Here is a 26,467-nt window from a genome sequence, read left to right on the forward strand (position 1 = left end):
AGTCCCCAGTAACCTGTCAACTCCTCTCCCATGAAAAGCCCAATTCCCTCAATGTCCAGCCTGCTCTTTGCATGGTCAGATGGTAGAGCATTCAGTTCTTTAACCACAGTGACCTGTGTACAGAAGGGCACCCTGAACATGAGCATGCTGAGTCATGTCATGGTTTTACATGGTTCTCTGTCCCTCGCTGATCCTAATTCACACACCATTGAATTTGATATCTCAGTGTCCCTGTTTTACCAGGATAGATATAAATGAACCACACCTAATGAAGTCAGTCCCTTCATCTTACTCATTTCTTTGCAGAGATCATCATGAAAGTCTCTAAGAAAGCTATAAGAATTTAAAACTTTAAGGAAATAAAGAAAAATAATGTGACATTCTCAAGAAAATTCAAGTAATTAAACACACACTGAAGATAACGGGCCATTTCCACAAAAGTGGTTAAGTTTCAACAGACTTAATTATTCTGCAGTAACATCGTACGTTAGTGCTGGAGAACTGAAGATTTATTTATTCCTCAAATGAATTCTCTCTTCTGTGATCTGCTGTAAGAACTGTCCCAAAAGATGGCCAAATTCATTACAATTTTAAGGATTCTCTTCAATATGAAATTTTTTGGGGGGAATCTTGAGGAAATAGTTTGCTTAAACATGTTTCCAAATTCGGTATAGTGTAGTTTCTGACATACATGAATCACTTCATTATGCCCATGGTGTGAATAGTTCATGGAACAGACTACACAATATACATTACCTGTCCGAGTTTGCTCTCCATATATGTCCTCTCACGTTCCACAGTTTTGATCTTTGAGTTAAAGCTTCAGTGTGCACATTACTTTTATGTGGTTTTTCGGAAAGACATATATTCTGAAGTCTAGTGTACTCTGAACCCCCCAGAAAGCCCTTGCCCATCCATTTCCAAGACTCCTCTTCACTGTGGAGTCTTGTCTAACACTTCAACTCAAGGTGAAAAATTTCCCACTCACATTGCATTTGAGCATTGCTCCAGAATGTTCCCGAACTTGGACGTTTGGTAAAATCCTTCCCACAAATATTACATTTGTGTGGTTTAACTCCAGGATATATATTCTTACACACCTAAAGAGTGAGCAGTAACTGTGAAAGCTTCCATAAAGCATAAAGTAAAGTATAAAACTGCCAAAATATAAAGTATTTGGTGAATCCTGAGTTTAAGGCAGTACCTAAAGGTCATGCCATATTCTGTACACTGGTAAGGTTGTCTCTAGTATGGATCATCTGATGGCTAGTGCGGTGTGAGCCCCAAGTAAAGGTTTTACACACTCATGTCACTTGTAAGCTTTCTTTCCAGAATGACTTCTTTACTGAATCCTGACTTAGGACTGTTGTCTAAAAGCCCTGACACACTCATTACATTGATATAGTTTCTATCCAGTGTGAATATTCTCAAGAAGCCTAAGGTATAAACACCTGACAAAAGCCTGGACACATTGATTGCATTCAGATGGTCTCTCCAGTCCAGCATTCAGATGGTCTCTCCAGTCCATCACCTGATGTCTTTTGAGGGCTGAATACCACCTGAAGGATTTGCCACACACACTCTTAAATTTGTGTCTCTGCATTATGAATTCTCTGCTGATGGGAAAGATGAGACCTGTTATTGAAGCCCTGGTCACACACATTATATTTACATGATTTCCTCCTTAAGATTGGAGGAATGGACTGTGCTCTAAATGTATGGATTCTCACCAGTATGAATTTTCTCATGTTTTGTAAATAACTGAATGCCTTCCAAAAGACACCACATGCACTATGTGGGTAAGATTTCCATTCAGAATTAATTACATGATGGTTAGTTACGTCTGAACACAGAACCAAAGCTTTGCGCCACCTACCACATTCATGAGGTTTCCTCTAGTTTGACTTTTCTGAGGGTCAAAAAGTTGATATACTTTATGACTGAAGGGTTTGTCATATAAATTCCATTTATGTGGTTTCCCTCCTGCATGAACTGCCCAATGGTCAGCTGAGGCTAAATATGCACTAGAAGCTTTACCATATTTCTTTCATTTGTATGCTTTTTATACAGTATTAATTCTTTGATTAATTATAAGGCCTGAACTCTGACTAAAGGCTTTGCTACACTCATTACATCTGCACTAAAAAGTCTCATAATTGTTGTAACATTTTTCTCCACTATGAATTATCTGATTTCTTATATGGTCATTTCAAGCACTGCCCACATACATCACATTTCTATGCTGTCTCTCCTGAATGAACTGCATGATGTGAGGCTAGCTGTGCAGTAAAACGTTTGTCCGAATGGCTACGTTTGTAAGGTTTCTCTCCAGTATGAATTCTCTGAAGAATTTCAAGCTGTGAATTTCCAGTAAAGCATCAGCCACACACAACACATTTACACGGCTTCTCTCCAGTATGAATTCTCTGATGAAATGCAAGGTTTGCCGTTTGACTAAAGGTCTTGCCACATACATCATTATTTATATGGTTTCTCTCCAATATGTTTCCAATGAACTGCAAAGACCTGCAACTGAAGACTTTGCCACATAAATTACCTTTCTACACTTTTCCTCCCGTATAAACTGTCTGATGGCAATTTAAGGATGACTGTGCACTAAAATGTTTGTCCTAATTGTTACATTTGTAGGGTTTCTCTCCAGTATGAATTCTCTTATGAATTGAAAGGATTGAATTTTGACCAAAGGCCTGTCCACATACATCACATTTACATGGTTTCTCTCCACTATGAACTCTCTGATGAACTACAAGGCCTGAATTTCGACTGAAGGCCTTTCCACACATATCGCATTTATATGGTTTCTCTCCAGTATGAACTCTCTGATGAACTACAAGCCTTGCATTTACACTGAAGGCCTTGCCACACACATCACATTTATATGGTTTCTCTCCAGTATGAACTCTCCGATGAATTACAAGCCTTGCATTTACACTAAAGGCCTTGCCACATACATCACATTTAAATGGCTTCTCTCCGGTATGAATTCTCTCATGAACTACAAGTTTTGACTTTTGAGTATAGCCACGGCCACATACTTCACATGTATATGGTTTCTCTCCAGTATGAAGGGTCTGATGAACTGTACACCTTACTTTTTGACTAAAGGCCTTTCCACACACATCACATTTATATGGTTTCTCTCCAGTATGTACTCTCCGATGAACTACAAGCCTCGAATTTAGACTAAAGGCCTTGCCACATACATCACATTTATATGGTTTCTCTCCAGTATGTACTCTCCGATGAACTACAAGCCTTGAATTTAGACTAAAGGCCTTGCCACATAGATCACATTTATATGGTTTCTCTCCAGTATGAACTCTCCGATGAACTACAAGTCTTGCATTTAGACTAAAGGCCTTGCCACATAGATCACATTTATATGGTTTCTCTCCAGTATGTACTCTCCGATGAACTACAAGCCTTGAATTTAGACTAAAGGCCTTGCCACATACATCACATTTATATGGTTTCTCTCCGGTATGCATTCTCCAATGAATTACAAGTATTGACCTTCGAGTATAGCCACGGCCGCATACTTCACATGTATATGGTTTTGCTCCAGTATGAAGGGTCTGATGAACTGTACACCTTGCTTTTCGACTAAAGGCCTTTCCACACACATCACATTTATATGGTTTCTCTCCAGTATGTACTCTCTGATGAACTACAAGCCTTGAATTTACACTAAAGGCCTTGCCACATACATCACATTTATATGGTTTCTCTTCAGTATGAATTCTCTGATGAATTAAAAATATTGACTTTTGAGTATAGCCACAACCACATACTTCACATTTATATGGTTTCTCTCCAGTATGAACTCTCCGATGAACTACAAGCCTTACATTTACACTAAAGGCCTTGCCACACACATCACATTTATATGGCTTCTCTCCAGTATGTACTCTCCGATGAACTACAAGCCTTACATTTACACTAAAGGCCTTGCCACACACATCACATTTATATGGTTTCTCTCCAGTATGAACTCTCCGATGAACTACAAGCCTTTCATTTACACTAAAGGCCTTGCCACATACATCACATTTATATGGTTTCTCTCCAGTATGAACTCTCCAATGAATTCCAAGGTGTGACTTTCGAGTATAGCCACGGCCACATACTTCACATGTATATGGTTTCTCTCCACTATGAAGGGTCTGATGAACTGTACGCCTTGCTTTTCGACTAAAGGCCTTTCCACACACATCACATTTATATGGTTTCTCTCCAGTATGAACTCGCCGATGATGTTGAAGGTGTGTATGCTGTTTAAAGCAGTGGCCACATACATCACATTTATATGGTTTTTCTCCAGTATGATTTCTCTGATGAACTATAAGGGTCGATTTATCATTAAAAGCCTTACAACATATGTTACATTTATATGCTTTTCTTCCTGTATGGATTCTTTGATGTCTAGAGAGCTCTGAGTCCTGAAGAAAAGTTATGTTACACTCATTACAACTGTAAGTTTTTTTCTTGTGTGCTTCCTGGTCTGGTACCAGTTCTGAGGGATGTATAACAGCTCTCTCTTGTTTATGAGAATTGCCTTTACGGACACTACGAGTTCTCTGAAGTGGTAAACCTGAGGCACTACTGTTGATATTCGCCACAACCTGACGACATTCAGAAACTGTCCCTTCAGATTCAAGTATATGCAACTGATCCTGAAAGCTTGATCCATGCCTTTCAACAGGCTTATTTCCTGCATCACTTCTACTATCATGATCTCTTCTATCGGTGAGATTTTTGTTATGGGATGTAGACGCTCCTCTGTCATTTCTTTCATCATCTGTCCACAGACACTCAAAATCATACATATTTTCCTGTATCTTTCTGAGGAAAAAATCTTCAATTTCATGGCTTTCGGCTCTTCCAAACACCACTCTTTGAAAAATTTCTTCTTTACCACTGTTTCCTTTTGCTTGTAATTTCTTGATCATACGTATTTGAGACACATCTACAAAATATAAAAACCATATGCATTCTATCAATTATAATTCATAAATAAATTGTTTTATGATGAATACATGGTATTATACCAAAAGGCATATCCATGCTGAACAGAATTATGCATCTTCCCAATGATGATCTTAAAAATATTTGAAACACTAAACAAATAGAACTCTTTAAAAATCAAAGAGCAATCGCATGTAACCCAAATTAATTTTAGGGTAGCCTAGCTTCAAAGATACAGTCAGAACATATTAATTTTTTCCAAACTCATGTCAGTTCTCAAATAAAAGGGTATTTTCACACCATGACTTCTAAGCTCATTCTACTTGGTAGTAAACACACTGCTGTCTCATAATTGAGGAGAAAATATAGCATATTGTACACACTTTATGCATACTTATACGTAAGTAAATGGTAAAGAACAGACAGTGCTACATAGGTGACTTGGTAGTAAAGAATTAGCCTGCCAATGCAGGAGACATAGGATAGGGAGCTTCAATCCCTAGGTGGGGGAGATCCGCTGGAGGAGGAAATGGAAGCCACTGAACTATCTTTGCCTGAAAAAAAATTCCATGGATAAGGAACTTAGCAGGCTACTGTCCATGAGATCACAAAGAGTCAGACAGAAAGATCGACTGAACAAGCATTCATTAACAGGCAATACACTGCAATGGTAAATAATCCCAAAGAAGCACTATAACAAGTAATGGAAAACATAAATAGCAGTTGACAACTCTTCAGGAAATTCCCTAAAATAATGGGGGGAAAAAAAAAAACTTTTCTAAATACCTCTTATAAATCTATCAGTAGATAGACGTATAGGCATTTTATGACACTGACAAGTTGTTCATGTCAGTAACATTGTGTAATACATACAGACCATCTCATCTTTAAATAACAAAATATTAATAAATGAAACATTCTGTACTTGAAGAACAGTCATTCAGTACAGCGATTCCCTATCTATACAGTAACTTTAACTTACTCAGTTCATTGGTTCGAAGATACATGTCAAGGAACAAGCTTTGGGGCCTCCCTTCTGGCTCAGAGGTAAAGAATCCACCTGGTAATTAACGCACAAGAGTTCCATCCCTCATCTGGGAAGTTCCCTCATACCTTGGAAGCAACTAAGCCTGTAGGCCAAAACTCCGTGTTCTAGAGTTCAGAAGTCACAACTACTGTGCACAGGCATAGAGCCCATACACTGTGACAAGAGAAGGCATTAGAATGAGAAGTCCGTGCACTGCAAGTAGAGAGTAGCCCTTGCCTGCCACAAGTAACCAAAAGCCCCTAAAGCAACAAAAACCCAGTGTAACCAAAAATAAAAAACATTAAAAAAATGCAATGTATTGGTATGAAGAAAACCAATGTTATTTGAAAACTTATTAACCAGAGTCAGAGACAACTCATAAAAATGAAAAGTAAAATAAAAACATACAAGATGTAAAGTAGACAAAGAGATGTCACAATAAGCAAGTAAATATATAAAGGAAGTAAATATATTATTTAAGCAAAAGTAATCTTTGAGGCAAATTCCCAGGTGGTCCAGTCATTAGGACTACACAAACACACTGGAGGGGGCACAGATTCCATCCAGGAATAGGGAACTAAGATACCACCTGCCACATGGCACAACAACAACAACCAAAAAAACCCAGTAACTTCTGACCTTTTCTGTAAAACAGGCAACATTCTATGCAACCTAACAGCACTAATTACCTCAATTTTACAAATAAAAGTAGTGGATTCACAGGGTTCCTGTACACAACTGCATGGAACATGAAAGTAAATGAGCAAAAGCAGGACTGAAACCGAGACTTACAGATTCATACATGCTCTGAACCACCAGGGCCCACTTGGGCAGAACAGAGGACAAAAAGTTACAATGAACTCCAGGAGTGTAAAACGGAAACTTCAGATCAGACACAAGAACTGACCTGTGTAATTGTTACTTAGCCATCCCTCTTGGAAATTGTTTCCAAGGCACCAACAAGATATCAATTCAGGTCCTGTCTAAGAGAGGACCTTAATCAATATCCACTGTCGTTACAGGTTTCCTGAGTTACAATCACAGAAGATCCAAACCACATTCCGGTTACACACACCCCTGAAGGATGTGGCAAAAGTAGTAACGGGAACAGCTGAGGGCTCTGAACAGGAAGACAGGCTGAAGGCAGCTCTGTGTAGGATCTGAGACACCAAATGCAATCAAAGAGCTGCCCGTCTTTCCCTTCTTCCAATGAGGTCTCCCAAGTGTAGCAAATAGGAAGAGAAACAGGCTGGGTCCGAAATAATCTCTGGAGGTGACAGCGCTGTTCTATACGGACCAAAAAGTAGGCATCCGATGGAATCCAGCATAGAAGGGGGACAAAGAGGAAATAGATCCCTTTGAAACACCTCATCACATGCCTCCCATAGTCAAGCAACAACATTGACAGGAGTCAAATGACAGATTGTTACAGATCATATAAAGACTTTGCCTTTTGGGACCTCTTTTCTTGGAGGTCCATTTTGCATAAAAACTTTTTTTTTTTCTAATTAAATCATTTTCTTCATTTAGCAACAGCCACCTGTAAGTCAGACCTACTTTTTTTCTCCCTAATAAAATGTAATTTTCTGGTAGGAGACTGATGGGCTCCATGTTAAATGCCTTAAATGTGTCATCTTCCCCTTTGCATGCCCTGAGGTGAGAAATACGTGGGCCCCAGTTGAGGAATTTACACCCAACAAAAACAGGGTAAATAGACAGTCATTCTCTAATCTCAGGGAATAATTATGGCAAGGACAAAGAAAGGAAAAAACCCTGTTTGTTAAGGGAGACACTACACATGCCCAGAAAGGCTGCTTGGAGTCAAAACTCACAGGCTAATTCCAGGCCATAATGAATCTTGCTCCTCCCAGAAGCCTTCACTTTGAGATCCAACTTGGCTAAGGTGTGCATGCACACTCCAGGGAGGGTCCTGAGACAAATTAACCAGAGCGAATAAACAAGGTGATTGGCCTGAGGGAAGATGAAAACCTGGAAAACTGCCCCTTTGTAAAGAATTTACACTACCCAAAGGTGTCTCTCTCTCTCTGAGGTTGCCCATGTGCCTTGCCACATGTACTTTTCCTTTCAATAAACTTTGTCCTTTACTCTTTATCATCTGCCTCATCATCTGAATTTGTTCTTGACTAGGCAGGCCACACTAGGGACCTTAGCCTTAAATGTTGGCTCCTGTGGTCCAGGGGTTAGGAGTCTCAATCTGGGAAATTAAGAACTTGCTTCCAGCTTTCGCGCACTCCCACTCACTGCTATGAGCATCCCAAATCAATTTCATTGCTCATATCTTTTGTTACTAAAAACACAGATCTTACCTTCCTTAAGCAACCATGAACTGTCCTTTATATTAGCATTTTATAGAATGGTGACCATAAATACCAGTGATAATTTCTAAAAACATTTGCTTCTTATGGAGAACATCTCAGGGTAGCAACACACATATTAATAATCCAAAATCTCTTTAGTTTCTCTATAAGAGGAAATTACCATTAATCAGTGCCTATGTGTGTGCTAAGTCGCTTCAGGCATGTACAACTCTTTGCAAACCCATGGACTGTAGCCTGCCAGCTCCTCCATGGTATTCTCCAGGCAAGAATACTGAAGTGGGTTGCCATTTACTACTCCAGGGATCTTTCCGACGCAGGGATTGAACTCTCAGTAATCAGTGTAATACAATAAAAGCATTACACAGTTTGATGACTCAACTCATGTCTTTCTTAGATGAGCAAACAAACGTTTTTACTAGATATTTAATGGTGAATATTTCCCAGTTCATGTGCATCTGAAATTCATTTAGGTTAATTTCTCATAACTGTTTGATTTGTAAGTGCTTAGTTTTTCTTTTTTAAAGCCAACTGAATTAGATCTCACTTACAAAGTAACCTCAGCAATATTATCCAAAAACAAAGACACACAGTATGACATGCATAAATCCAGACACACAGATGGACAGACAGAGACCATAGTTTTCTTCTTGAGATTTAAAATGTCTCTTTGACCTTTTTCTTTCCCCTTGGTTTGAAATTCTAATTTGCCCAAGGTTGAGGCCTCAGGCAAAGTGGGTTATGTATTTCAAGGACTTGGTAAAGGTTGCCTGCTGTGCTAAGCTGCTTCAATCAGGTCCGATTATCTGTGATCCCATGGACTGTATCCTGCCAGGCTGCTCTTTACATGGGACTGTCCAGGCAAGAACACTCGGTGGGTTGCTATTCCCACCTCCAGGGCATCTTCCTAACCCAGGGATCAAATCTACCTTTCCCACACTTGCAGGCAGGTTCTATACAATTAGAGTCATCTGGGATGCCCTGGTAAAGGTTAACTTCAAGCTTTTTTCTAGGCTAGCTGTCTCAATGGGTTAGTTGCTTTTAACTCCATATGCAAAAAGAACCGGTTGTGCACTTTCAAAGAGAAAAAAAAAATTCATTTCAACCAGTTTTCCCCAGAGTCTAGAGAATAGCAGTTATCCTATGTCAAAAAACTTATCTTCCCTTTCCATAGTCATAGTTTTGTAGCTAAAACACAGATCAAATAGTGCTAAAATTGACAGTGGAAACAACAGCAGATGGGGTGATAAAAATCTTGGATTGTCCCTCTGGGAAGATGGGGGTCTTGGATTGTTCAGAAGAAACTGAAGGGGTAAAGAAACTTCCTAGAGTGGGGGGCAGGAGTGGAGGAAGCTGGGCTCATCCTCCCCTGAAAGACAGGGGAAGTTAGAAGGCGACCAGCTGATGGAGAGGAAGACAGAGGGGTTGGGATGGGTTTAAGGACACAACAGGACAAAGAATAGAGAGAGAAAGGGCAGTGGAGGACACTACTGGAGCTGTGGGCCAGCTCAATAGAGAGCTGACTTAAAAGGTGAGGATGTGATCAGCCAAAATATAATTTTGACACTGTAATATGGACAAACATCCTCACTAATCATATAATTATTTTTCCAGTAACTTCTCTAAGACAGTTTTAAGTGTTAAGAAGTACAGTTTATGTACTTCATGGTAGGAGAGAGGAGGATCCAGCCTCTCATCCAGCAGGGCAGATTATTATCCTTTCTCAAGGGGCAAGAATCACGAACATTCAGTAACTTCTAAGGGTTCAGCCCTGTTTAATTTATGGTTCCACTTCTCACACAATCCAGAGAAGATGTCCCATGTATTAGCTAATGAGTAATAAGGTGAATTTTCCCATCTGGAAAAAAAATGTCATAAACCTTAATCTCTTGCTTCTTAAAGAATGGCGTTTTGTCTCACAAATCCTGCTCACAGCGCCAATTAATGCCTTGCCAAAAGTTTTCACTTTTGTCTCAGGTTCCAAGGATTTGTTAATAGGCCACTCATTCTATACAAATAAATATTCCAATGTTTATTAGAGAATTATCTAGCTGACTTTCAAGATACTAAGTAATCCAAACAGTCCATCCTAAAGGAGATCAGCCCTGGGTGTTCACTGGAAGGACTGACGTTAGCTTTGTCTAACTCAATGAAACTAAGCCATGTCGTGTGGGGCCACCCAAGACGGGCAGGTCATGGTGGAGAGGTCTGACAGAATGTGGTCCACTGGAGAAGGGAATGGCAAACCACTTCAGTATTCTTGCCTTGAGCACCCCATGAACAGTATGAAAAGGCAAAATGATAGGATACTGAAAGAGGAACTCCTCAGGTCGGTAGGTGCCCAATAGGCTACTGGAGATCAGTGGAGAAATAACTCCAGAAAGAATGAAGGGATGGAGCCAAAGAAAAAACAACACCCAGTTGTGGATGGGACTGGTGATAGAAGCAGGGTCCGATCCTGTAAAGATCAATATTGCACAGGAACCTGGAATGTTAGGTCCATGAATCAAGGCAAATTGGAAGTGGTCAAATAGGAGATGGCAAGGGTGAATGTTGACATTCTAGGAATCAGTGAACTAAAATGGACCGGAATGGGTGAATTTAACTCAGATAACCATTATATCTACTACTGTGGGCAGGAATCCCTTAGAAGAAATGGAGTAGCCATCATAGTCAACAAGAGTCCAAAATGCAGTACTTGGATGTAATCTCAAAAACGACAGAATGATCTCTGTTTGTTTCCAAGGCAAACCATTCAGTATCCCAGTAATCCACGTCTATGCCCCAACCAGTAACGCTGAAGAAGCTGAAGTTGAATGCTTCAGTGAAGACCTACAAGACCTTTTAGAACACCCAAAAAAGATCTTTTAATTATAGGGGACTGGAATGCAAAAGTACGAAGTCAAGAAACACCTGAGGTAACAGGCAAATTTGGAATATGGAATGAAGCAGGACAAAGGCTAACAGAGTTTATTTATTTATTTATTTATTATTATTTTTTATTCTTTATTTTTTGCTAATAGAGTTTTGCCAAGAGAATGCATTGGTCATAGCAAACACCCTCTTCCAACAACACAAGAGAAGACTCTACACATGGACATCACCAGATGGTCAACACTGAAATCAGACTGATTATATTCTTTGCAGCCAAAGATGGAGAAGCTCTATACAGTCAGCAAAAACAAGACGGGGAGCTGACTGTGGCTCAGATCATGAACTCCTTATTGCCTAATTCAGACTATTTCTTAAATTGAATAAAGTAGGGAAAACCACTAGACCATTCAGATATGACCTAAATCAAATTCCTTATGATTATACAGTGGAAGTGAGAAATAGATTTAAGGGACTAGATCTGATAGATAGAGTGCCTAATGAACTACGGATGGAGGTTCATGACAGTGTACAGGAGACAGGGATCAAGACCATCCCCATGGTAAAGAAATGAAAAAAAGCAAAATTGCTGTCTGAGGAAGTCTTAGAAATAGCTGTGAAAAGAAGAGAAGCAAAAAGCAAAGGAGAAAAGGAAAGATATAAGCATCTGAATGGAGAGTTCCAAAGAATAGCAAGGAAAGATAGAAAGTCTTCCTCAGCAATCAATGCAAAGAAATAGAGGAAAACAACAGAATGGGAAAGACTAGAGATCTCTTCAAGAAAATTAGAGATACCAAGGGATCATTTTATGCAAAGATGGGCACAATAAAGGACAGAAATGGTATGGACCTAACAGAAGCAGAAGATATTAAGAAAAGGTGGCAAGAATACACAGAAGAACTGTACAAAAAAGATCTTCATGACCAAGATAATCACGATGGTGTGATCACTCACCTAGAGCCAGACATCCTGGAATGTGAAGTCAAGTGGGCCTTAGAAAGCATCACTACAAACAAAGCTAGTGGAGGTGATGGAATTCCAGTTGAGCTATTTCAAATCCTGGAAGATGATGATGTGAAATTGCTGCACTCAATATGCCAGCAACTTTGGAAAACTCAGCAGTGGCCACAGGACTGGAAGAGGTCAGTTTTCATTCCAATCCCAAAGAAAAGCAATGCCAAAGAATGCCCAAACTACCGCACAACTGCACTCACCTCACATGCTAGTAAAGTAATGTTCAAAATTCTCCAAGCCAGGCTTCAGCAATATGTGAACCATGAACTTCCAGATGTTCACGATGGTTTTAGAAAAGGCAGAGGAACCAGAGATCAAATTGCCAACATCCGCTGGATCACTGAAAAAGAGAGTTCCAGAAAAACATCTATTTCTGCTTTATTGACTATACCAAAGCCTTTGACTGTGTGGATCACAATAAACTGTGGAAAATTCTGAAAGAGATGGGAATACCAGACTACCTGACTTGCCTTTTGAGAAACCTGTATGCAGGTCAGGAAGCAACAGTTAGAACTGGACATGGAACAACAGACTGGTTCCAAATAGCAAACGGAGTATGTCAAGGCTGTATATTGTCACCCTGCTTATTTAACTTATATGCAGAGTACATCATGAGAAACGCTGGGCTGGAAGAAACACATGCTGGAATCAAGATTGCCAGGAGAAATATCAATAACCTCAGATATGCAGATGACACCACCCTTATGGCAGAAAGTGAAGAGGAACAAAAAAGCCTCTTGGTATAAGTGAAAGAGAGTGAAAAAGTTGGCTTAAAGCTCAACATTCAGAAAATGAAGATCATGGCATCTGGTCCCATCACTTTGTGGGAAATAGATAGGGAAACAGTGTCAGAGTTTATTTTCTGGGGCTCCAAAATCACTGCAGATGGTGATTGCAGCCATGAAATTAAAAGATGCTTACTCTTTGGAAGGAAAGTTATGGCCAACCTAGATAGCATATTCAAAAGCAGAGACATTACTTTGCCAACAAAGGTCCGTCTAGTTAAGGCTATGGTTTCTCCAGTGGTCATGTATGGATGTGAGAGTTGGACTGTGAGTAAAGCTGAGCACTAAAAAATTGATGCTTTTGAACTGTGGTGTTGGAGAAGACTCTTGCAAGTCCCTTGGACTGCAAGGAGATCCAACCAGTCCATTCTAAAGGATATAGGTCCTGGGTGTTCTTTGGAAGGACTGATGCTAAAGCTGAAACTCCAATACTTTGGCCACCTCATGCGAAGAGTTGACTCATTGGAAAAGACTCTGATGCTGGGAGGGATTGGGGACAGAAGGAGAAGGTGAGGATAGAGGATGAGATGGCTTGATGGAATCACCGACTCAATGGACATGAGTTTGGGTAAACTCTGGAAGTTGGTGATGGACAGGGAGGCCTGGCATGCTGCGGTTCATGGGGTCGCAAAGAGTTGGACATGACTGAGCGACTAAACTGAACTGAAAAGAAAAGGAAATAAAAACAGCAGAGGATACATCACCAAATTGGCTTCTGACCCAAGTGCAGACTGGAGCAGCCCTGGGAAGTACCAGGACACAGCACATCTGGAGTCTCAATTGGGTAAAGGTCCCCAGCAGCCTGTCCACTCCATGAGTGAGGCTTTAACAGTGCAGTTCGGGGTTCCTACTTATCATCCCAGGATGCAAACTGATACCATCAATCTGTGAGCAAACAGCAGCTCTGGTTTCATCTTAATGCTGTTTGTCTTATGAAACTTGGATGTTCCTAAGCCTGGGGCTGGGTTTGTCAGAGCCTCTTTGAACAATCTCAAGGGTGAACAATCTCAAGATTTGTGTCCTAACTTATCTATGATGCTGCAATCCTTGCACTCACAGCAGGCAGTCAGGGTACTCACAGTCAGGGTGTGTCCAGGCAGGTTGGAGGCAAGCATAGAGGAATGCACTGCTTTGTCTTGAAGCCTAAACAGGATTATTTATTTAATTTCCCTAACACCCTGGTGGCCACATGGTAAAAAGTTAGCTTGCCGATGCGGGAGACATGGGTTCGATCTTTGTTCTGGGAAGATCTCACATGCCAGGGAGCAACTAAGCTGAAGGACAGATACTGAGCCTGGGTAGCAAAACTACTGAAGCACGTGTGCCTAGAGCCGATGCTCCACAACAAAAGAAGCCACCGTGATGAGAAGCCATGCACCCTGCAAGCAGAGAGTAGCCCCCACTTGTCTCAAATAGAGAAATGGCCATACGGGAAATAGACCCAGTACAGCCAAAAAAAAAAAACCAAAAAGCCTTGCCTTTGTCTATGTGGGCACTAAAGCACCACTGGAGGGTGATGTACATTTCACAGGTCAAACAACAGAGCAGAAAGTTGAAGAAAAATCTCCTGTGAGAGTTCACAAACACTAAATATCTGTTTTCTCACAGAACTCTCTCACTTCAAGAGTTTCCCAAACACGATGAATGGTGTGGCTTCCTCTCTGCCTTGTGACAGCTGACCTGAAGTCACACTGTTGATCCTTTCCCATTCATCTGATTTTCTGCTAATTAGAACCTCTTTCTCCACAATCCAGGGATCTTTCTTGTGCTATGAAAATAGAGTTATGATTCAGGTCAGAATCAGAAATTCCTGCTCAGAAGAAATGTCATACTTGGCTTCTTCCAGAATCCAAACTTTCTTTTTTTAAAATAAATGCATTTGCTATCTTTAATAATTTTGTTTATTCATTTACTTTGGCTGGAGTGAGTGATCCTTGCTGCTTGGACTTTTCCCCAAGTTGGGCAAGTAGGGGTTACTCTCCAGTTGCAGTGTTTTGGCTTCTCATTTGCTTTGCCTTCTCCTGGTCCACGGGCTTCAGTAGTTGTCCCATGTGGGCTCAGTAATTGCAGCTTCCAGGTCTAGAATGCTGCTTTAGTAGTTCAGGCCCACGGGCTCAGCTGCTCTGTGTTGTGGGATCTTCCAGACCAGGGACTGAACCTGTGTCTCCTGCATTGGCAGGTGGAAAATCGCAGATCTTTTGTCAGTCAAGAAGTGAGAACAATATGACAGACAGAAAAATATTTCACATATTACTTTACTATTTGCCTCCTTCTGAATGCACAGGGAACAGTATAATATACAGTATAGTATGTATCAGGTATCTAGTTCCTTTCCAAGAGTTACTGAACCAAGAACACAGGGGTATAAAACAGGCAACTGGATATTTCAAAGTTTGAAATCAGCTTTATAAACACTCAAGCTCTGGAAAAACTCCTTGTGTATCACACAGTGGGCAGGTCATCAGAAGGAAAGACAAGTTTGAACTCCCGATGCCAAACACGAAGCCTTACATGTCCGAGTGACAAGGTTTTCAGCTCAGTCAAGAAAAACAGGGCTCCCAAGAGACAGCAAGGGAAAATGCAGAGATACCCCAAAGTAGATCCCTACTTCAGAGGGAAGTGATCCTCACCCACAGACAGCAGGTTCCTGAGGGTCTCCACCATCACGTCCTTGTACAAGGTCCTCTGGGCAGGGTCCAGACAGTCCCACTCCTTGGGAGTGAAATCTATGAACACATCCTTGAAGGTCAACTGTGCCTGAAATGAAAACACATTTAACCAATGGGCCCTGAGGAGGGTTTTTATTTTCACAGAAAAGGATAAGAAGTGAGACAGGTAAGGTCTATTCAACTGAAGTAATATTCTGATATGTTCATGCAAATCTATATGGAGCAAATTGTTGCTCTCTAATTTAATCTCCTGTTTTTTCATAAGATGATGATATCCTCCAATCAACATGAATTCATCATGGGTGTGGACAAGACATGAAAAATATACAGATTACAATCAACAGTGGGTCGTTGATGCAGAAGTGTTATGTTCAACACACTGAGTGACATTCACTATCTAGATGAGTTACAGCAAGACTGCTGTCTTCAGAGAGGACAAAGTCCACAGTGGCTTTAAAAGAACACAGACTGTGATGAGGATGTCATCATCACACTCACGAGAGGTGTCTCAACACTTCATACACACTAAGCATTAGTCTAAAGACTTTACTCATATGAACTGGTCATCAACATAACAGCAACAGTAGAGAAAGATCTGTGTCCATCTTACTGGGGAGAAAACTCTGTCACTCTAATAAATAGCTCTGATCAAACAGTTAAGAAATGAGGCAACAGCACCTGAGCTCAGGTGGTTGGGAGAGACAACTGAACCTAAGGAATCAAAGAGTTAAGTAACAGTATAAAAGACAATCCCCAGAGAGTTCCCTGAGAATACCTGAAACAAGTTCAAGGGAGCTGAAGGGCAATGAAACAGCATGAATAGTCACTGTACAGGGTCACCTCCTCTTCCCCTCAACCCACACAATGTCAATAATCTGACTACTATTTACATTATTCATGTGATGAAGTAGAAAGTATTAAAGGCCATGGAATACACACTTAAGATACAACTGCAACTGCTCTAAGCATAAACCGTATTTATGAGATGGTTTTGTAATAAAATCATGGAGTTACATATCCATGCACTCATGCATGCACATGGAAACACACAATTGACTGAAACAAGAAGCTTTGTCTTTATTTTTTTCTTTCGTTCAATCAAAACTTAGTATCAACTCTGTGTCCCTAACTGGGAGTACAGCAGTGAACATGACGGAGCTTACCATCCTGCAGCCAGCCAGCCAATTACACCCATAGTTTTAACATCACTATTTTTGTATGTGCTCTGAAACAGGCCTGGTGCTAAGAGAAGATTCAACAGAAAGTCTTGACCTATACCGAGAAGTCAGACAAGGTCTCTGTGAGGAAGAAACACTTAGGATTGGCAAGGTGGGAAATGGAAGAGTTTTGTAAGCAGAGAGAAGAGCCTGAGTGCTCTGACACGGGAAGATATTTACTGAACAGAAAACCAGCCAGTGTGACTGCAACGTGGGAATGAAGACGGGGTAATGCCAGGAAGAGGCTGATTTCTGTAAGGCGTATAAATTGAGGACATTATTTCAAAAGCAACTGGACATGACTTAAGAATCTGCAGGAGGAAAGTTAGAGATTTAGGTTTGTTTTTCAGCACTCACTCTGCTATGTGAGGAGGTTGTTGTTCAGTTGGCTCAGTCATGTCAGATTCTATGGGACTCCATGGATTGTAGCCTGCCAGGCTCCTCTGTCCATGGGATTCTCCAGGCAAGAAAACTGGTGTGGGCGGCCATTCCCTTCTCCTACATTTTGGCATCTTTAGCACATTAAAAGTGAGTCAAATTTAAGTTTGATTCAGTAAGTTTGTTAACATTCTATTTCCTTTTTACAGCTTATCTGGTTTGTTTATGCTGGGCCTTCGTTGCTGTGACCCAGCTGTCTCTACCTGTGACTGCACTGCATGGAGTTGTGTCTGCAGGGCCCAGGCTTCTCATTGCAGCGGCCTCCCTTGTTTCGGAAGACAAGCTCAAGCATGCGGGCTTCAGTAGTTAAGGATTCCAGGCTCCAGAGCACAGCCATGGCAGTTGTTGGGCATGGGCTTAGTTGCTCTGCGGCATCTTCCAGGAATTGGGATGGAACCTGTGTCCCCTACATTGGCAGACACATTGCTATCCACTGTATCACCAGGGAAGTCCTCAACATTACCTTATACTATTAAAAACATAAAAAGTAGTACAAGCAGAAAATAATACAGAAAATACTTTAACGCCAATCTGTATAAAATACCTGTATTTAAAAATAATATGACGGCATACCTGGTGGATCAGTGGTAAAGAGTCCACTGACCAATGTAAGAAACACAGGTTGTTGCCTGGCCCGTTAAGATCCCACATGCTGAGGGGCAACTAAGCCTGTGAGTCTCAATTCCTGAGCCAGAGCTGTAGAGCCCAGGAGGTGAAACTACTGAAGCCAGCGCACTCTAGAGCCTGGGCTGCAAGACAAGAGAAGCCACCACAATGGGAAGTGTGCCCACCGCAGCCAGAGTGGTCACCGCTCTCCAGAACTAGGGAAAAGACACTGAGGCAATGAAGTCAGAGTACAGGAAATAAATATATTTTAAAAGTAATAATGTGATTTTTATCATTAATTTTAGGTATGTACTTATTAACAAACTCCAAAATTTATGATTTTATTCCACTAAGAAAATACTGAATCAAGATTAGTAAAGTTGGAGAATTCCCTCATGGTCCAGTGGTTAAGATCCCTCACATCCACTGCAGGGTTTCAGGTTCGAGCCCTACTCAGCGAACTAAGACCCTAGAAGCTAAATCATGTGGTCAAAAAAGAAAGAAAAAAAAATTAGTAAGCCCAATTTCACAGTTTAAATTAGATGGTGTAATGAAACACTCCCTAGCCCTGACATCTCTTTCTGAATGTTCCATTCCATTCCCAAACACTTAAGTTTTCAGGGAGGTGCTCATTTAGTTTTAAATGTACTATAAAAAGTGAGAACTGATTTCCCCTCATTGGCCTCTTTGGCAGATTTTAACATGTACCGTACATGTTAATACCTAAGGTCCACCTACAGCTTCTTTACCCTGATTGACAGAGAGCAGACAGAGCATCCACATGGGCCATAAGCAACCCCTGCTGCCCAACAGCACTGAGGCCCTGTCTTCAAACCGTGGGTGATAAGCCCTGCCCAGGGGAGCCCCCTCCCAAGGTCCAGGTCACCGGGTCATGGGGAGAGGGGATCTAAGTGGAGATGCCAGGCCTTGAGGGAAGGCCCCGGCTGAGTATGCATGTACAAGAGTCAGACAGGATACTTCAGAGTCAGACACGATTAGCGAGTCCAGAGAAGGGCATTTCAGGAAGGCAGTGTGAGAATCCATTGAGAATATGACCTTACAGGAGAAAGAGCCATGCCTGACTCCTGTTCTTTCCTCTTCTGGGCTTCTTCGTCCATGAGTCTTCTCAGTTCTATCATGAAAGTGGAAAACATGCTGTTTAGTGCTTAGGGTCAACACATTCCCTTCCTGAGCCACAACCACACACACAGGGAAGCCCTCACCATGTGGAACGGACAGTTTTCTGGGCCCACTGTTTCAGGAGGGACTCAAGATAGTCAACTCCCACAGAGAGACCAACACGGGACTTTCCCACACTTTACCTCGGATCACACTGCCCTCCTGGTGAGGCCTTATGTACACAGAAGCAGGGGGCACCTCTGCTGACCCCACGATCCCCTTCAGGTCACACAGCAGGCCCTGGTCCAGCCCCACTCAGAGCAGAGCACCCTCCCCTCCCCCAGGGCGTGATCTCAGTCTCAGAAGTGGAGGCTAAGAGCCCTGGTGCTCAATGCAGGATCCAGATCGGAATCATCCGCGGCCTGTGCCCATTCCTGGGGCGAGGCCCGACTTGAGATCTTGAGAGGCGTGTCTTTTGGGGGAGGGGTACAAAACATGCCCGGGCAAAATGCCTCATGATCTCATGTGAAGCCTGGGTTGATCACTAGTGAAGGATTCAGGCCAGGCCACCTCCCACTTTCTTCTTTTCCAGCTTTACTGAGACTAACGTGAAGAGTTATGTGTACATATACCATACACCATGTGATCATGTGACACGTGTCCACAGTGAAATATTTATCACAATCTACGAACCAACACATCCATCACCTCCAAATTCCCATGTTCTGTGTGTGGTGAAAACACTGACGACATACTCTGCTGACAAATTCCCAGCATGCAGTAACAGAATAGAATTAACTATGGTCAGCGTGCTGCACACACCTCCCCAGGACGCATTCATTTTACAACTCAAAGTCTGTACCACCCTTCGACCAACATCTCCCCAACCTCCCCACCTCCCAGCCCCAGATAGCCACCATCCCACTGTCTAGTACTAGTGAGTTTCACTTTTTTACATTCTACATATAAGGAAGCCCATACAATATCAGTGTTACCCTGTCTGTCCTAATTCACTTAGCATAATATTTTCTACATTCATCCAAGCTGTCCCAAGTGACAAAAATCTCCATCTACACAGGAAGGGATAAGAAAACCTTCCTTAGTGATCAACGCAAAGAAATAGAGGAAACAATAGAATGGGAAAGACTAGAGATCTCCTGAAGAAAATAAGAGATACCAAGGGAACATTTCAAGCAAAGATGGGCACAAAAACGGACAGAAATGGTATGCACCTAGCAGAAGCAGAAGATATTAAGAAGACATGGCAAAAATACACAGGAGAACTGTACAAAAAAGATCTTCATGACCCAGATAACCATGATGGTGTGATCACTCACCCAGAATGAGACATCCTGGAATGCAAATTCAAGTGGGCCTTAGGAAGCACCACTACAAACAAAGCTAGTGGAGGTGATGGAATTCCAGCTGAGCTATTTCAAATCCTAAAAGATGATGCTGTGGAAGTGTTGCACTCAATACAACAGCCAATCTGGAAAACTCAGCAGTGGCCACAGGACTGGAAAAGGTCAGTTTTCATTCCAATCCCAAAGAAAGGCAATGCCAAAGAATGTTCAAACTACCGCACAATTGCACTCAGCTCACATGCTAGCAAAGTAATGATAAAAGTTCTCCAAGCCAGGCTTCAACAGTATGTGAACTGTCAACTTCCAGATGTTCAAGTTGGATTCAGAAAAGGCAGAGGAACCAGAGATCAAATTGCCAACATCCACTGGATCATCAAAAAAGCAAGAGAATGCCACAAAAACATCTACTTCTGCTTTATTGAATATGCCAAACCCTTTGACTGTGTGGATCACAACAAACTGTGGAAAAATCTTAAAGAGATGGGAATACCAGACCACCTGACCTGCCTCTTGAGAAATCTGCATGCAGGTCAAGAGGCAACAGTTAGAACTGGACATGGAGTAAGAGACTGGTTCCAATTTCAGAAAGGAGTTCATCAAGGCTGCATACTATTACCCTGCTTACTTAACTTACACGCAGAGCACATCATGCAAAATGCTGGGCTGGATGAAGCGCAAGCTGGAATCAAGATTGCCGGGAAAAATATCAGTAATCTCAGATATGCATATGACACCACTCTTACGGCAGAAAGTGAGGAAGAACTAAAGAGCCTCTTGATGAAAGTGAGAGAGTGAAAAAGTTGGCTTAAAACCCAACATTCAGAAAACTAAGATCATGGCATCTGGTCCCATCACTTCATGGCAAATAGCTGGGGAAACAGTGGAAACAGTGACAGACTTTATTCTGGGGGGCTCCAAGATCACTGCTTATGATGACTGCACAAATGAAATTAAAAGACGCTTGCTCCTTGGAAGAAAAGCTATGTCTATGACCAACCTAGATAGGATATTGAAAAGCAGAGACATTACTTTACCAACAAAGGTCTGTCTAGTCAAAGCTATGGTTTTTCCAGTAGTCATGTATGGATGTGAGAATTGGAGTATAAAGAAAGCTGAGTGGCTAAGAATTGATGCTTTTGAACCATGGTGTTGGAGAAGACTCTTGAGAGTCCCTTGGACAGCAAAGAAATCCAACTGGTCAATCCTAAACAAAATCATTCCTGACTATTCATTGGAAGTATTGATGCTGAAGCTGAAACTTCAATACTTTGGCCACCTAATGCAAAGAACTGAGTCACTGGCAAAAACCCTGAAGCTCGGAAAGATTGAAGGTGGGAGAAGGGGATGACAGAGGGTGAGATGGTTGGATGGAATCACCGATGCAATGGACATGAGTTTGAATAAGTTCCGGGAGTTGGTGATGGACAGGGAAGCATGGTGTGCTGCAGTCCATGAGCTGGCAGAGTCAGACATGGCTGAGCAACTGAACTGAACTGAATATGCCATTACAAGTATGTGTGTATATTTGCCTGGGTTACCAATGAGGACTTCCCTGGGAGCTCAGAAGGTAAAGAATCTGCCAGCAATGCAGAAGACCCAGATTTGACCCCTTGGATGGAAAGATCCCCTGAAGAAGAGAATGGTAACCCACTCCAGTATTCTTGCCTAGAGAATTCCATGGACAGAGGAGCCTGGCAGGGTACAGTCCCTGGGGTCACAAAGAGTATGACATGACTGAGTGACTAACACTTACATTTACATGTTTTCAACCTGGATCCTGGGGCTCTTTAATCAATAGAAATAGTTATGAGACCAGAGGGGAATTTCAAGAAAGGCTTTATTGGGACTCTTGCTGCAGTAAGGAGGGACAGAAAAAGAAGTGTGTGTCCCTGCTCCTCCCAAAGAGCGGGGTGAGCTGATCCCTTTGGTTAAGGCTGGAAGGAAGCTGAGGTGATCTGCTCTGCCTCGGGCCCCCCAGTGGTGCTGTGAGCAGGGATCAGGGGAAGTGACCTGATTTTGCTTCTGGAGCCTCAGAAATCAAGCTTGGTTTGTGGTACTTTTACTTATTGTTCAGAATTGCTGTCCTCTCATGAATGTGGTTATAGTTTCTTTGTTCAATTACACTTTCTTTGTGGTCTGTTGCCCGAGAAGACATTCGTCCAGGTGCAAGAACTGCAGTAAAAGGTCCCAGGACCCAGCCTGTCTCATACACACATCACGGTTTCATCATCCACTTGGCTGAGCACAGACATTCAGATTGTTTCTACAACATATGGCTGTTGTGAATCATACAGTATGGGTTACGGGAGTGCTGGTTACTCCTGCAAAATACTGATTTTTGCACAGAACTTCCCTGGTGGTCCAGTGGTGAAGAATCTGCCTAGCTCTGTGGGGGATGTGGGTTCAATCGCTGGTGGGGGAACTAAGATCCCAAAGGCAGCGGAGGGACTAAGCCCGAGCACCACACTAGAATTTCAGTGCACTGAAACCAAAGATCCTGCAGGACGCAGGCAAAGCCAAATACATAAACAATGTTTAAAATTTTGCTTTTCTTAGCTATATAATTAGAAGTGTGATTGCGCGATCCTATGCATGTTCTATTTTTAATCTTTGGGTAACTCCGTACTGTTTTCCATGTACCATTTACATTGCCTTCAACCGTTTACAACCATTAACTGTACTGTGCATGTACATGGCAGACGCCCGAGACCTGTAAAGACGTATGAGAGAACAGTAGAGGAATCCACTGCGCTGGCAGCAACAAGTAGCAGCTGCGTCATCTCCAGAATAAGCCTCTGTACTACAGGTTCCTGTGGAGCTGATAACCCTCGGATTCTAAGAACAAGCCTTCAGTGCATCATGGAAAAGTCTTCTGCCATCAAAGCTGAGGTCCAACCATTACCCTTTGAGGCTGAAAGAAACTTCCAAACCTGCATCTGGGCCAACACACTCCCCAGAGACCTAGTAATAATCCACCCATCCTGCTGAGCAATCCCCAGAAAGTTCCAAGCCTTAACAACTCCTGTGTTAATGATGGAATAATACACACGAAGACGCCCAAACACCAATCAGACTCAAGACATCTTATCAGTCACAGTGACCCCAGCGGCCCCAAACTGTCATCACCAAAATCTAATAATACAAGACAGATGTGTAGGCTGATGCACACGCCCCAATGCAACTTCAACATCTTCCAAGGAACACGCCAACTTCTCTTTTTTTACCTTCCATCTGAAATCTTCATTAGCAACTCAAACTAACAGAAAAACTATAGGTAATCCGCAAAGTGATCTCTAGAATTTTAATGACAGTTATTCTAAGGGCCTGATTCTCGCCCTCCCTAAAGACCCCACAGAATGCACTGTGTGGAGGGGGTGCTGTGGGGCACCTCCTGGATCCCATCCCCCTTCTCTGTGACCACTGTGCCCATCCTCCTGCACCCAGACCTCCCTGTGGGCTCAGCTCAGGCCTTGATTCTAACACACTGCAGGGTAACAGTCCTCAACCCAATTCCACTTCCTTCCTTCCTTCAGAGGTGTGATCATGTGTTTCCCAATGAAACCCAGTCATGTAAACCTCAGTCACAGCATCTGTGTCCCAGGGAAACTGAGCTAAGACACTATGGCATGCTCACCATTCCACGCAGCCCACAATTGGCCATGAGCCCACATTCAGGTCCTCCAGGTAGAACTGAGACCACCTTTGTCAACAGTTCCACACACCCCATGATCCCACAAGTACGAATGTCTCTATCTCTCTTTCTCTCTCACACACACATACACACACACACACCCCCATTCATTGGGTTCATCCAGAGGCCTACTCTTGCTGCCATAACCCTCCTGGAGACTCTGACAAGCTCCCCTTCACTTTCCCCCATTTTTCTACCTCTTCATGCATGGTTGAACAAGAGGGATAAACAGCAGAGACCAAGGGCATGAGCATCACAACAGAGCTGCGCACAAGCTGCAAATCCAAGGACACTCAGCACTCAGTACAGAGACCAAGGAAGTGGCCCTCCTGGGAAAACCTGCCAGCAACTTGGGACATCAGAGTTTTACAGGCCCTTGAGATTTGGTTGGATTGAGGGCAGTGAAGAATTAACAAACATAGAGAGACCCAGTCTCACTGACCCCTGTTCTCCCCAGTGAGAGCTAACTGGAAGATATCCCTGATCTTTAAGGGGGGGGGGGGGGGAACTCCCTCATATCCCCTTGGATTCCAAACCTTCTGGCCACTCTAACCACAGTAAACTCAGCATCCCCTGATCTGAGCAGATAAACTGCTGGAAGGCAGAGCTGCTGTGTAAGATGGCAACTGGTCCCTGGGTGGACAGAGCTTAGAAGACCTGGGGGCTGCAGTGAGGAGTGACACAGCAGACTAAAACATGGGGACATCTCAAGACACTAGACCTATCAGGCTCATTAGGACTCCCCATATCTTTTGCTTTTCAGTGATTAAGTGTCCACATGGGGTAAGGATCAATTAGAGTTGAAATGTCCAGAACAGATACAGAAACCATCACCACCTACCCTGTCCCCTCTGTCTCCCCTGAGAATTCTTCAGCCCAACCCACATTCCCAGTCCTCACCCCCAGAGTGAGATGCTGTGAGCATCCAGGGAGGAAGAGGAACACGGTGCATCCTTCAATGCAGGGAAAAGAGGAAAGACTCCAAACAGTCAAAGGCCAAGGGCATTTCTGATGAAGGTGATTAATATAGAGGCAGTAAACCTGGTTAATGTGACAGAGAATATGGGAAAGAGACAGGGAGACCTCGCTGACCTAGACCTGAAAGAACAGAAAGAGCAAGGGCCACAGTGATTAATGACCAAAGACAGGTGTAGAAACTAAGATCCAAGACAGTGAAGGTTTTGGTGTCTATGAGCAAGGACTAAGTGGATGTGACCAGGACAGCCTGACCATGAGAACGGGGTCAGCTCCCAGGATGAGGCTGGAGACACTGGCAGTGACCTGAGGCTGACAAAGGGCTGTGGAGCCATCTGAGGAGTCAGGATGCTGCCCTGAGGACATGGGGAAGCCAGTGAAGGTGGGAGGCCTCCCTGCAGATTGACCCTTATTCATAGAAGACATCTGCTGATAATCTATCTCACTCTAAGCATATGTTCCTGCCTCCATCCTACTGTTGTCGTTTTTCACTTTGCAAAACTGGGACCCATTTCAAATTCTAGTAACAACTGGGCTCTCCCTCCAAGAAGAACTGCCACACACAGTCACACACCTGATTTGGCCAATCATTTCATCGGTCACTGTTGCTCAGATTCTGGACCCGAGGGAAACATCATCAGATCACCTCCTTGCTCACTAGTTACCAGATCACATAAAAGAGAGGAAAATGGAGTATCAGACAAACTGCTTAAATTAGGTCGTGACTCTTAATATAAAAGATCACTGACATTCTTCCTAAGTACTCGTCAAAACAGTCTATATCTCTTTACTAGTTACCAGAAAAATGCTTCAAAAATATAACATCAAGAATAAACAGCAAATGGGCCTCAAATAAACATAAAACAGAGCTAAAGTGAATCAGCTTGTTAAAAATTTTTCCACTGAAGAATTATGGTGTCAAGTGAAAAAAAAAAAAAAAACAAAAAACTTTTGAGAACACAGCATACTTAGAAAACAATGACATGAACTATTTACAGGAGGGTAACAAATCTTATTTCCGAAGCGAATAATTCTTTACAAGAAAGTTGGTATTGAATGATCTAATCTATCCCAAGCTACAAAAAGAATTAAATGTACAGAAAGGAGAAAGCAAAAAGGAAAATGATCACAAAGAACATAATTAATGTTCCTGGAAAAAGCACTATGTAGTAAGAGAGTCAGTCAGTTCTGCATATGGATGTTATCTTTTAATACAAATAATTACAAAAGGCACAAGCCTTACAGACAGAAGTTTTGCAATTCTCATCCGTATAATGTAAAGAAACAAGTTTTAAATTTATTAGATCCTAAAGCCAAAAATCAATGTGGTGGTTTTGTCACTAAGTCGTGTCAGACTCTTGCGATCCCA

At 42.3% G+C, this 26,467-nt stretch overlaps 1 protein-coding gene across 1 annotated transcript in view; it reads right to left on the reverse strand.

Moving 5' to 3' along the window:
* Positions 1–2,059: 2,059 nt before the first annotated feature.
* Positions 2,060–26,467, reverse strand: part of LOC102410721 (zinc finger protein 665) — a 38,612-nt gene continuing 14,204 nt past the window's right edge. Inside the window, exons 3-6 of the mRNA XM_045163302.1 lie at positions 20,088–20,138; positions 19,011–19,082; positions 15,650–15,776; positions 2,060–4,987 (exon numbers count right to left, since the gene is read on the reverse strand). Of these exons, the coding sequence (XP_045019237.1) occupies positions 2,631–4,987; positions 15,650–15,776; positions 19,011–19,082; positions 20,088–20,138 (2,607 nt within the window). The 3' untranslated portion in view covers positions 2,060–2,630. The remainder of the gene's footprint in view (positions 4,988–15,649; positions 15,777–19,010; positions 19,083–20,087; positions 20,139–26,467) is intronic.

Source organism: Bubalus bubalis, chromosome 18 (assembly GCF_019923935.1).
Source record: "Bubalus bubalis isolate 160015118507 breed Murrah chromosome 18, NDDB_SH_1, whole genome shotgun sequence".
NCBI classification, from domain to species: Eukaryota; Metazoa; Chordata; class Mammalia; order Artiodactyla; family Bovidae; genus Bubalus; species Bubalus bubalis.